This window comes from Carcharodon carcharias, chromosome 9 (genome assembly GCF_017639515.1).
Source record: "Carcharodon carcharias isolate sCarCar2 chromosome 9, sCarCar2.pri, whole genome shotgun sequence".
NCBI classification, from domain to species: domain Eukaryota; kingdom Metazoa; phylum Chordata; class Chondrichthyes; order Lamniformes; family Lamnidae; genus Carcharodon; species Carcharodon carcharias.
Window position 1 is genome coordinate 146,218,866 of NC_054475.1, and position 14,262 is coordinate 146,233,127.

The window sequence follows — 14,262 nt, forward strand, 5'->3', positions numbered from 1 at the left end:
AAACTGCTATCTTGCATTGTTTAATCATTCTGCAACAGTTTAGTAATGGATGCAGGCAACAGTTTTAAGAAAATACCTGCAGCAATATTGCTAATTACAGATTGATTAAATGTTTGCAATTCAGTAAACTTAAAGTATAGTTAAATGCCTATGAAGGGAAATCAGTATCGTGATGGGAACTTCCCCCACCATTCCACAATCACGGTTTACAGAATGAAGAAATCTAAATACATATTACTCAGCAATCACCTGGTGCTGTAATGAATATCAGCCATGTAAAAATTTTGAATTATGGAAGAAAGCTAAAACATGCTGTGTAGCTGGCTTTGTGTAGCAATTTTATTCAGATGCAAACCATCTTTTTTTGACATGTAAATTTTAATGCACTCGCAAACCTAGTTGATCTGACCTCTAGCATTAGCATTAAAATTTTGACTGGTCTTTGATTCTCTCATCCACTAATTAAGTAGGATACAGCATCATTTATAAATAAACTGTCTAGAGCATTAGGCATTGCTGCAATTGTAATAGGGCAGCAATTATTCATACTCAACTGTAATTTCTTCATTGAGCAAATCCTCATATATTGTGCTAACTTGGCCAATCTTAAAATTTGATTCTGGAGACTTCCATGTTTTTCACTATGGAACTATGATCCTTATTTTTGATGAAGGTCCAGGGCATGCAAGGTAGGTATAATATGAGCTATTTGGGAGAGACAGACTTCTTCTAAACCTGCCCTTACACCCCACAATGCTACTTGTTTCTTTTACCATTGGTCTTTTTTGTGTACTAATTTCCTTGCTGAAAAGACCAATAAAACAATGGTGGCAAATTTAAACTTGTTTGATGGGGATAACAGATGGTGAAGGGCATTATCATCAATAGTGGACAGTAAAAAGAAGGAGATGGGGAGCACAAAGGTCCGGGTACAGAGAAAGGATCAGTGTAAGACAGTAAATGTGGGCAAGTTGACAACTAACAAAGGAATGCAATGTAAACAATAAGGACTTACTGCCCGAAAATCTGACCAGGTCTGATAGCATCTGTGGAGAGAGAAACAGAGTTAACATTTTAAGTCCGTATGACTTCTTCAGAGCTGTCAGACATGCTGAGTTTTTCCAGCATTTTCTGTTTGTATTTCAGATTTCCAGCATCCGCAGTATTTTGTTTTTATCTTAATGCAGTGTAAGCATATGGTTGTAAAGAGACATGATGGCACTAAAGGGAATATACAAAAATATGGAAATGATGGATAGATGGCAATACTTTAATGCCTCTTGGAATGTTATTAATATGAAATAGATCTGAAATCAGTCTCTTACACAAATCTGAAATACATCAAAATAATGTATATTGAATTACCATCACATTCAAACAATGAATACCTTGAAGCAAAGTTATAATTACTCTCTGGGCCTTACAAGAATTTATTTGTTTTTTATGATTCTCTACTCGCAATTCTTGATGTAACAATTATTGCAGTTTTCTAAACTGGCAGTGGACTGACTCAGTCTGTCATAGGTAATACCAGTTGTCTACAGTGCATGCATTGTTGGTCCTACTGGGAACAAAAATTGTTTATATATCATTTCATGGAATGTGGGCGTCGGTGGCAGAGCCAGCAATTGTTCCCCATCCTTGAGTACCTGCAAGAAGGTGGTGATGAACTGCTGCAGTCCGTCAATTTTCTTTGTATTATCAAAGGGTACAAAACAAAGCAAAGTTTAGAGGTTTGATTTCTAATCTGTCCTGAGTTGATTATTCTCAGCCATGGCCCTATTTGGGTTATGAGAATTGATCTCTGCATTCTTGAGCAGGAGAAGGGAAATTATTAATTTCAGATTCCACTCTTGGATATTTATAACCTCTGGTGCAAAGTGAGAGGCTGAGGTAAGGGATGGGTTTAGCTGTAATGTTACCACAGATTATTAGCTTTTTACCACTTACTGAGTTCACAGATAAAATACAGTCACTTGGACAAAATACTAGATGCAATCTGAGTCATAATCAGTAGAAACACTGATGGTACGGTTGGGTTGCTACATAAAATCCATTCTAGCAACAAATTCCTGTATTGCACAGAAACCTTTTTACAGGTGAAGTAAGTCCATTGAGTGTTATCCCTAGCTTCTTGGGACATTAATTTAGTACAATGGAAATGAGGCAGAATATGAAGAAGTGTTGCCTCCATTTTATTGGACAAACCCCTGGAAACCTTGGTGCATTCCTACTGACTGACAAGGCTTAGTGTGATGGTAAATTCCTGTGTCTGGTAGAATTTTGATAACATTTTGATTTTATTAAAGTCTGAATCAGTATGACAACTGAATAAAATGTGCGTGAGATGGGTAAATTGGTGACATGGGGAGACATGCAAAGAGAAGTCAACTGTTTTTGTGTGTATTCCACCCCAAGTCACTGATATCCCCAGTCTATGAGCATTTCATTCTGCTGTGCTATCAATGTGTAGATCAAATTTGAGTTTCATAGGTAACTTCACTGTATAGAAAAATCACAATGTCATTAAGACAGAGCTTTGTTTGCACATTGCACGTTAGTGGAATAGGTTTGCAGCTCTGTAAAATATTCATAATTTGTGGGAAGATTAGTTGTGCTCTGACTTCTGTTGAGTGATGAACCTGAGTATTGAACAATACAGTTTCAGCTTTTTTTGAAATGGAAAGCTTTGCTTTAGAATTTATATTTAGAGACCTCATGCCTGCCTAATCATTTGAAACGACATTGCAATAGGTTTTCTTTATCCAGCTTGTATTTATAGCATCTTTAGCATAATAAAATGTCCCAAGGCGCAGCACAGGAGCATTATAAAGCAAAAATTGACAGAGCCAAGTAAGGCGATATTATAGTAGAGACCAAAACTTTGGCCAGAGTTATGTTTTAAAGAGCATCTTAAAGGAGGAATGAAAGGCGGAGAGGTTTAGGGAGGAAATTTCAGGAAGGAGAGGGAGGAAATTATGGAGGTGGGGGGGAAGGAGGTTATGGAGTTGGGAGTGGGAGGGATAGAAAGATTATGGAGATGGGGTGGGGTGAGCCCATGGAGGGAGGGATTTAAAAATAATGTAGAAGGCAAACAGTGCAGCTGAGCTAACTGAGTGAAGACTTGGAGTTTGGTTAAGTGGGGGGGGAAGGAGGTGTTTGTCTCCTTTTCTATCTTTCTCACCCTGTAGGAATTGGTTATTGCAGGGAAAGGGGCCAGTTGTTTGAGTATCTGATAAGTTCTATTCTATCCCTAAGGTTTAAAATAATATGCAAATTGGGGGTAAGGTTAATGAAATATATAAGAAAGCAATATAAATAATTAAGTAATTAATTGAAACACATTAAGGATGGCATGACAAGTGATGTGTCAAGGCTGCAGCATGTGGGATTTCCTGGATAACCTTAGGATCCAGGGCAAACACGTCTGCATTAAGTGTTTGCAGCTTGAGGAACTTTGCCTCAGAGTCATTGAGCTGGAGGCTGAGCTGCAGACTCTGTGACACATAAGGGACGGAGAAAGTTACCTGGATGCTTTGTACCAGGAAGCAGTCACACCATTTAGGATAGGGTCTTCTGATTTGGTCAGGGGCAGGAGGGTGTGACTGCAAGTAAGACAGGTAAAGGAATCCAGAGAGCAGGATTGTGAACCTCTGCAATTGTCCAACAGGTATGAGGTTCTCTCAGCTTATTTGGATGAGAGCAGTGGATGAGCAAACTGACTATAGCATCATGGTGCATGAAGCCATTCAAGTAAATAAACAAGAAGGAATGTTGTGGCAATAGGGGGCAGTATAGTGAGGGGGATTGACATTGTCCTCTAGCAAAGAGTGAGTGTCCAGATGACTGTGTTGCCTGCCTGGTACCAGGGTTCGGGATGTCTGCTCAGGGCTAGAAAGGAACTTAGTGGGAAGGGGAGGATCCAGTAGTTGTGGTCCATGTAGGTACCAATGACATAGGGAGGATGAGGAAGGGACTCTGCACAGTCAGTATGAGGAGCTAGGCACCAAATTAAGAAGCAGAACCTCAAAGGCAATAATTTCTGGATTGTTACCTGAGCCATGTACAAATTGGCATAGGACAAATAAGATTAGAGAAATGAATGCGTGGCTCAAAGACTGGTGTGGGAGAATTGGGTTTTGGTTTTTGGGGTACTGGCACCAGTATTGGAGAAAGTGGGATCTGTACCGTCGGGACGGTCTACAGCTGAACCGTGCTGGGGCTCGTGAACCACATTACTAAGGAAGTAGAGAGGGTTTAAACTGAATAGGGGGGGCAAGAGATCAAATTCGGGAAGATATGGTAAACCAAAGATTAAGGACAAGGCCAGAGAGAGAGAGGTATTAATATGGGAAATGATAAACAGCCCATGACAGGAAGGGACAAAGGGTACAAATCTGAGTAAATCGGCAGGTAAGGCTAGACATTACAAAAATAATAAAAGGACAAAACTGAAGGCTCTATCTAAACGCATGTAGCATTCGAAACAAAACAGATGATCTAATAGCACAAATAGATACAGATATGATCTGATAGCAATTACAGAGACATGGCTACAGGATGACATTGATTGGGATCTGAATATTCAAAGATATGTAGCATTTAGGAAGGACAGGAAGCTAGGAAAAGGAGGGGTGGCTCTGTTAATTAATGATGGTATTAGCACATTTGAGAGGGATGACCTAAGTTCAAGAAACTAGAATGTAGAAGCAATTTGGGTAGAGATGAGAAATGATAAACGCAAGAAGTCACTTGGGTCCTGTGCACCACTCCCACTAATTGTAATTACACGATAGGACAGAGTATAAAAGAAGAGATAATGGGAGTTTGTCAGAAAGGTACAGCAATAATCATGGGGGATTTTAATCTACATATAGAGTGGAAAAATCAGATGGGCGAAGGTAGCGTTGTGAGTTTATAGAATGTTTTTGGGATAGTTTCTTAGAATAGCACGTTCTGGAGTAAACCAGAGAGCAGGCTATACTAGACCTAATATTGAACAACCAGGTAGGATTAATTGATAACCTCATAGTGAAACTACCCCTAGGTAGCAGCGATCACAATATGATTGAATTTAACATTCATTTTGAGGGAGAAACGAGTGTGTCTAAGACTAGTATTTTAAACTTAAATAAGGGCACTTATGAGGGCATGAAAGCAGAGCTAAAGTGAACTGGGAAATGAGGTTAGGGGATAGGTCAATAGAGGTTCAGTGGCAGACATTTAAAGGGTTATTTCAGAGTACACAATTCCAATGAGAGAGAAATTTCAAGAGGAGGGCCCACCATCCATGATTTTTTTTTTAAAAAAAATTTAAAGGCAGTATCAGACTTAAAGAAAAAGGATATAATTATGCAAAGATGGGTGGCAAGTCGGAAGATTGAAAAGTATATAAAGAACGGCAAGGAATGACAAGATTAAGAAGGAGGGAAAAATTAAAGTAAGAGAGAAAGCTAGCTAGTAATATAGAGATGGATAGTAAGAGTTTCTATAGATATTTAAATAAGAAAAGACTTAACAAAGCATCGGTCCTATAGAGAGTGCACCTGGGGAATTGATCATGAAAAGTAAGGAGATGACGGGTGAATTAAACAAGTATTTTGCTTCGGCCCTCACTATAGAGGGCACAAGTAACATCCTGGAAATAGCTGTAAATCAGGAAATGGAAGGGAGAGAGGAACTTGGGGAAAAATTACGATCGCCAGGGAAGTGATAATGAGCAAATATTTGGCTGTGAGCTGACAAATTCCCAGGTCCGGATGGACTTCATCCTAAGGTCTTGAAAAAAGTGTCTAGTGGTTTTAATTTTCCAAAATTCCCTCCTTTTGGGGAAGGTTCCATTAGATTGGAAAATGGCAAATGTAACTCCTTTATACAAAAAGGGAAGGATACCGAAAGCAGGAAACTACAGGCCAGTTAGCCTAACATCTGTCATAGGGGAATTGTTAGAAGCTATTATTAAAGATGTTATAACAGAGCACTTAGAAAATTTAAAGGCAATCAGGCAGAGTCAACATGGTTTTGTGAAAGGGAAATCATGTTTAATCAATTTATTGTCTTTCTTTGAAGGAGTCACATATGCTGTGGATAAAGGGGAACTGGTGGGTGTACTGTACTTGGATTTCCAGAAGGCATTTGATAAAGTGTTACATCAAAGGTTATTTCAGAAAATAAAAGCTCATGGTGGGGTAACATATTGGCATAGAAGATTGGCTAGCTAACAGAAAGTAGAGAGTTGGCATAAATGGGCCTTTTTCTGGTTGGCAAGATGTGACAAGTGGTGTGCCACAGGGATCAGTGCTGGAGTCCCAACTTTTTACAATTTATATAAATGACTTGGATGAAAGGACCGAAGGTATGATTGCTAAATTTGCTGATGACAGAAATATAGGAAGGAAAGTAAATTGTGAAGGAGACATAAGGACCACCGGTGCACAGTAGTAGCAGTGTATACCATCTACAAGATGCACTGCAGAAACCCACCAAGACTCCTTACACAGCACCTTCCAAACCCATGACCACTACCATCTAGAAGGACAAGGGCATAGGAACATCACCTGGAAATTCCCCTCCAAAAGCCACTCGCCATCCTGACTTGGAAACTATATCGCAGTTCCTTCACTGTTGCTGGGTCAAAATCCTGGAGCTCCCTCCCTAATAACACTGGGTGTACCTACAACACAAGGACTTCAGCAGTTCAAGAAGGCAGCTCACCACCACCACCACCTCGAGGGCAATTTGGAATGGGCAATTAATGTTGGCCTAACCAGCAAAGCCCATATCCCTTGAATGAAAAAAAAAGGTTGTGAATGGACAAAGATCTGGCAAATAAAATATAAAGTGGGCAAATGTGAAATTCTTCATTTTGGCAGAAAGAATGAAAAAGAAGCTGCTTATCTAAATGGTGAGAGATTGCAGTGCTCTGAGATTGAAGGATCTGGGTGTCCTAGTGCATGAATCATAAGGTTAGTATGCAAGTACAGCAAATAATTAGGAAAGCAAATAGAATTTTATCATTTATTCTAAGGGGTGTTGATTATAAAAGTAGGGAGGTGTTATGCTTCAGTTATACAGAGCACTAATGTACAGTACTGGTCTCCTTATTTAAGGAAAGATGTAAATGCGTTAGAAGCAGTTCAGAGAAGGTTTACCAGATGAATACCAGGAATGGGCGGGTTGTCTTATGAGGAAAGGTTGGACAGGTTTGGTTTGTATCCACTGGAATTTGGAAGAGCACCAGGTGACTCGAATGAAATCTTTAAGATCCTGAGGGGTCTTGATAGAGTGGATGTAGGGAGGATATTTCCTCTTGTGAGAGAATCTAGAACTAGGGGTCACAGTTTATAAGTAAGCAGATGCTCATTTAAGACCGAAATGAGGAGAAATTTTTTTCTGAGGGTTTTGAGTCTTGTTCCAAAGTCCTTGAATGTTTTTCAGGCAGAGCTAAATATATTCTTCATTAACAAGGTGGTGAAAAGTTATCGGGTAGGCAGGAATGTGGGGTTGAGGTTACAATCTGATAAGCCATGATCTTATTGAATGGCGGAGCAGGCTCGAGGGGCCGAGTGGCCTATTTCTCCTAATTCGTATGTTTGTATGTAATATAACCATTGTATTCTTTCTTTTGCTTCCTGTCTTTTGTAAGTGTTGACACAAATACTAAAAGGCTATGGTAATATCTATACTCTAATTTTCCTTTCCAGCTGCAAAGTGACAGGAACTGTGTAGTGAATTTGGAGTGTCGAACTCACAGTAGTTCTTGTTCCTATAATTTTGGTGTCACTTATAACAATCCTTAGAATTTTCATTTTACTGATTTGCAATATTTGCATAAAACAAAAACAGAAAATGCTAGAAATACTCAGCAGTTCAGGTAGCAGCTGTGGAAAGAGAAACAGTTAAAATTTCAGCTCTGATCTTTCATCAGAATTGCGAAAGTTAAAAATTTAATGAGATAAAGGTTGATTACGCACAGGGTAATTATGGGTAAAATAGATATATTTGGGGATTTACCCTTCACCATTTTAAACATCATCCAAACTTTGAAGTTCAAGTACAGCTTCACTGTTCAATTCCAGCCATCTGTAAATAGAGCTTGTATTTACATAACGCTTTCCATGCCCTCAGGATTCCCCTATACAGTTCACAGCCAATGATTTATTTTTATGGTATAATCTGTTATGGTAGCACATTTATGCATAGCAAGCCCTACAAATAATGTAATAAATGATCAGGTTAATACGTTTGGGGTGGTGTTGGTTGCAGGGTAAATCTTGGGACAGCAAGAGAACGTCCCTGCCCCTCAGACCTCAGCTTACCACTTCATCCAAAAGCTGGCAACAGCACCAACGTAGCACTCACTCGATACTGAACCAGTCAGGTTAGATTATATTCTATTCAAGTCCTGGAGTAAACTTTGAGAACATAAACTAGATTGACACTTGAATGTGGTACCAAGGTTGCAGAAAAGAGAATCGGATTTCTTGAATGCCACAGTACAATACCAGGCATAGATGGAACATAGAGCTGTTAATTGCTGTCTTGGTATAAAGAATTTGAGGTAAGATCTAGAGCACTAATCCTTATTTGCTTTTTTGCCAAAACCAGAATTGTTTTATTCAGTTATATAGTACCTTTGTTCCTGTATTATCCTCCTTTCAAAGAACGCAGAATCTAGTTTTTTTGATTCATTTGGTGTGGAAGGGAGATCCTGTGTCCCAGGATAATCTTGCAGTCTAAATACCCATAATGGGGATGCTCAACATATTGGTTGAGTGCTTTTATGAGGCTTTTTAAAAAATCTCTAATGAACTTTTTTTTTTCTGTTCTCTGCAGGTACCATAGTGAAAAGATGACACTCAGTTACTCAGAGTATCTAGCTCACCGCCAGCATCATCACTACCAGAATGGCATTGCACACCCTCTACCACCGTACAACCATTATTCCTGACAATGACTTGCATGACCAGTCACTTGATCTTTCAGCGGACCTCTTCCCAGGGGACCCTTCCCCTTCTTGGTCTAGCTATCTCTATTACTGTACCATTTTATGATGATAGTTTCCGTTGCCATATTGGCATGCAGCTATTAGCTGATGTCAATTTGGCAACGGGTGGTATCATCTCATAATTACGAATCAATATATTTTCTTTCAGCATGCCTTTTTAAAATAAGTTCCAATGAAATTGTCACATTTTGTTTTTGCATTCCCAAAATTTCCTAAACCTGTGGCTGAATGGAAGGAGAGTTGAAATGAGGTAGGCTGTAAGTTGCAAGAACAGTTTTTTCAAATAGTACCTTTGTTTTTGGGCAGATATTAGACCTCCATTTCTTTAATGATTGGATAAACTTTCTTAAAAGTCAGTATACTATATAGTTTCAAATGCTGTAAAAGAGTTATACATCATTGCAGCTTTGCTGCTTTTGATTGGCATAAATTCCTTTGTCATCCTCAACATTTTAGTATGAATGACTTTTTTAAACTAGCTACCTTTTTGTTTTAAAATGCAGCTTTCAGAGGATAACAAGAGTTTATAAAAAGGGCTACATTGAATTATTCAAGTATCAAACTATTAAGTGTGGTACTCAATAGGCATTTAGCCTCCCATGACTGAGATACTTCTCAAAATTTCCACCATAGAATTGTTATTGGGTATACTTATCAGGTGAAAAGTAATCAAAAATATGCCTCATACCATATGGCAGTGTATATGTGGGTGGGTGGGTGTGTGTGTGTGTGCATATGTGGGTAGGTATATATTATATAAATAAAATTCCTATATAATGCAGTTTTTTATTCCTTGTGGGGAAAGACTTCATTATGGAACTTGAGACAAAACTCAAGTTTTTTTCAAAAACTTGCATGGAGTGAAATTAAATTTAATTTGATTTATGGGTTAAAAGTGCATAAATGTAATTATGCAGATCAAAATTGCACAACATTGTGTTGGCGTTTGTGTACTCAGTCTCTACCTACTTGCTGTTTTCCCCAGGAATAATGGAAACTTCTATTTTAAAGAAGGTATATAAGACTACCTAGGAGGCCATATATTCTGTGTTCAGTACTTCCTTTGGGATTGGGCACTTAGTTTTGAATTAGTGAAGATAATGACTAGATTTAGAATTTCTTTCCATGAAGATGGGTATACCCAATATGCATATCTTGGAGCTATAAGGAAACACCTTTGAAATGTATAATCAGCCATTTGTTGAATTTTAACTTGGCTTTGGCAGTGCAGCAGAATGATGAATATTTCTTCAAAAAAAAATTAATTCTCCCAGCTCAATTTCTGACCAAATTAGTATTTTAAAAAAACAGTACGGATGTGGAATTTCTTCTAGGAAACTAAACATTGGCTTAATTTTTTCCAATTGTTAGCAAGGCCTTCTGTGATTCTTTGTTTCGAGCACCTGTTTATATACCTGTAATCTTTGGTAAAACCAATATAGTTTGAGTTAAGCTGCTTAGTTTATAGATGATTAAACATAATTTTCTATGTTTTGAACTTAAATACGATTGCATTAGTCAATGTGAGGCATTGTTAATTATACTGGAAAAGAGGGAGTTGAGACTCAAGGTGACTGGGCAAGCAAGGTGCTATAACTCAGGAATTATTAACGTGGAGTATTTGTGCAACCTGAGGCCCCCAACACATCTGTGTAAAACTTACTTTTCACAGCCACTTATGGTCAGGGTTTGAAATTTAAATTAGCAAAGTTTTTTTTATGACCGTGCGAATTTTCCAATTAAATGAACTGTTTGGGAAAACAGGATGATCAGATGTGGGTTAATTTAGATATCTGCTCTCAGTTGCCACAAATCCTAGCTGGAACATTCACAGGTTTCAGATCATCAATTTCTGGTTTAGTATGGTAAAATATGTTAGAAATATGAAGATTAATAATATGGTGTTATTTGCTGAGCTCTACTTTTGCCTGTTCTTCCTTTTTAAAAAAAAAAATTCATGTATCAGGAAAGAAAAGACTGCAGGTGACTATCTAAATTACGAGTTTAGGTTACGTGTACATGGAATTATTATACAGTTGATATTGAAGGACAGTGTTCCTTTGTCGTGGTTTGGGAGAGCAGATTAATCTGTTTTAGATCAATTTAGATCATTAACTGTCATTAAAACAGTTGAATCAAATCTCAGACGATACCTCAATAGCATTTCCTCATCCACCTATTATTTCATTAACTTTGAATCTATTTAAATTTTAGCCATGGATATGGCTATGTAATTTTGAAATAATTGTAATTATACACCAACATTAATTATATATTAGAACCTTAAGATCAGTTGTCACCTCAGTTTTCGTTTGAAGGCACTTTTATTAAAAATCCAGCTAATTATTAAGGATCAGCTAAGTTTGAGACCCTATAGTAAAAACTGTCTGCTTTGTAAAGGATCTATAGCAATTTCTAGTATCCATTAATGGTTTGCTTTATTGGATATGTTCAAACAGGCTGATTTTTAAATTTAATCAGAGTTGGAGAAAACCATCAATTGCCCTTATGAATATCCTCAAATGTGTAGATGAAATGGTGATTAAAGGTACAGTCTTTGGACTTGGTAAGACTTTGGCAGTAGAAGATTTTGCCTCCATCCTGTGAAAGCCAGTTGAGTGTGTGAATTTGCAGCTTAAGATGACTCCTTCCATTATTCACATTGAAAGAATTTGAGTTGTGCATCCATAGTAATTGTCCAAAAGAAATGGTTTATATTTCACTTGTGTTGCCTTAATTTTGAAAAAAAAAATAGCACAAACTGAGCAATCTTGTTGGCTGCCAAGTGGAACTTAGTTTACTGAAATTCTCTGAACATCATGTCCATCATCTCGGCATGCTCACCCTTTCCTTGAGCTCACCACTAGTGGGGAAAAAAAATGGTGCTATACGACTCTGAATGGGTCACGTGACTGGTCATGCTGACTCCGAGATCATATCGGAATAATCTTGATATATGCAGATATTATACAAAACTTTACTACCAGTGTAATAATGATGAAAACAAATAAATAAAATCCTGCAGCCTTGCAAGGACGAGGTCAGCAATACTTCTCTGCATGGCGTGGTGGAACGGGACATATCTCGTTGTGTGTAGCTATAGGAGCATGACAATGTGTCCATGCTGGTCATTTTTTTTTTCCTTTGAGAAAAATAGTTAAACTGAAGCATTAGATATTTAATATTTTTATGGGGCTGTTACATTACCTGCCACCTCTTGAACATGTTCAATTTTTATATACTGTTGTGCAGTAGAGGTTACATCACGTCGTTGTTCAGACCGAACCAAAGATGCCTCCAGCCATGATCTAATGCTGCTGTGAATTAAGCCTGCTTTCCAGTCCTTCAAGGCTACTGCAGGAGGTTTTAACAATTTGTTTTTTATTTTTGTACAATTTCTAACTGGTTTTGCTAGTAACATTGATTCAATTAAGTTTAATTTGAAGATTCTCAATGAGCACTGTTGAACATTGATGACTGGTAACTTTGCCATGCAGTGGCTGTATCGAAGAAGACCCATAGTGTGCCTCTCAGACCTAAGGGTTTCTTTAATCTGTATCTTAGAGACCAGCAAGAAATCTTTATACTAAAGATGTGTTTAATTATTTTTACCATTGTTGTTTGAACTCTTGTTTCTTAATTTTACTCTGGACCCAGTAACTGCACTGGTTGTCAATCGCACTGAGAGAGCGAGAGAGTTGTGTTTCAAACTTTTGTAACAACACATGTATGACAGTTTTTGTACATTGAAATTGATTCTTTTCAGAATTTTTGGATCTAGTTTCTAAGTTATTTTAGTGTTTTTTTTATATGTTAAAAATGAGATGAGTTAACACTGTCACCAGCAGACTGATTTACCTACTGATGCTACAGTGATGTTGGGTTGACGGCTACCTGGTGTAGCTTGTGCCCAAATTTTTTTTTTTCTTGTTAGTAACTGTTAAATAATGGCACCACAGTATATGTGAAGAACCCCCTTCCATTATGACTAGATCTTCCTTCCACATTAAAATTTTGCAATTACTATTTGTGTGATGATTGTTGAAATGGGCATTTATAATATGGTTGTAAGTCAAAAAGTGGGGGGAGGGACTTTATAATAAAAATGATCAGTGGGTCTGTGAGACATGGATTGTGGAACAATGTAGTAGTTTTAACACTATTGTTACATTTTAAAGCATTTACCCAATAAAATATTAAGATTAATACTTAATTGGTCTCTATGTTGGTACACAGGATGAAATGAGTGTTTCATGTGCCTATGTATATTATATTAGTTATGAACAGATTCCAGAAAAACCTCACAATAGCTAAATATTGTGGGTTTAGTGGATTAGAAATGAAATTTATTTGATGGAATGGACTTTATTTTTAAATGTTGTACAATAGGTGATGGTGGAGGTAGCAGGCACTGAAAGTATTTCCACTCAAGTTGGGAGCGATACCACTTCACAAAGTATGAACAGTACCAGTGGATCCAAATGGACTTACAGCAAACGGAGTCCACCTACCAATGCTCTGTGAAGCGAGTCCACATACAATCAGAACATCGTGAATTCCAGAACCTGCAGAAATCTACAGTGACTTTTTCTAAACTCGAGATTATTGGAGGGGAGGGGGGGTGTGGGGGAATCTATAAGGATATTTAGTGAAATATGTGGGGCATTTTCTCCACAATTTTTTTTATCAATAAAAGCACATATAAGTGTTGAAACAAATGGCTCCTTTTATTGAATAGTTTCATAAAGTATTACATTTACAAGTATTCTTGCATAGCCTTTCTGTAACCCACACTGCCTTAAAGCATATTCACAACTTCTATACCACTGTGTTGATCCATGGTGGAGTGTAGTTTAATTGATGAAGTTTGTGTGTAATCTTTGTGTAATGTGTGTGTAGGTTTGTTTGTGGGATGCATTACAGCTGAGACCTGCTGTGACCTAAATTGTATCCCTGAACATCTTTCAGTTAGGGATCACTGGATATTGATTGAGAAGTAGTCTGATTTCCTCCCCAGCTTGCTTGGTGCCCATCAAAATCACTGCTGTCCAGACTAAGGTCAAGTGACAAAACTAACCAGTCATCAAATCTGGGACCTTCCAGATAATGACTTTTTAAAGTCAATGAAAACACTCAGAGTTTGCTGCAGTTATGTTTCAGTATATGTTTTTTGTTAAATCTTTCATCTATTTTGAGGGGGATGTCTTGGAAGTGTGATTTGGGTGTGGCTGTTTGTTAAAATTGTTTAGACCAAA

The 14,262-nt window shown here is 37.7% G+C and overlaps 1 protein-coding gene across 4 annotated transcripts in view; it reads left to right on the forward strand.

Annotated features, from left to right (window-relative positions):
* Positions 1-13,622, forward strand: part of LOC121282541 (AMME syndrome candidate gene 1 protein homolog) — a 142,005-nt gene extending 128,383 nt beyond the window's left edge. Inside the window, exon 7 of one of the 4 annotated variants that reach the window (XR_005944065.1) lies at positions 8,836-8,951. Coding sequence is in view for 2 of the 4 variants with exons in the window: in XM_041196275.1 (XP_041052209.1) it covers positions 8,836-8,950 (115 nt within the window). In the remaining 2 variants the exon portion in view is untranslated. Of the gene's footprint in view, positions 1-6,872; positions 6,919-8,835; positions 13,029-13,396 lie in introns of those variants that run through there. The other 3 variants (XR_005944064.1, XM_041196276.1, XM_041196275.1) reach the window with 3 other exon arrangements.
* Positions 13,623-14,262: the final 640 nt, after the last annotated feature.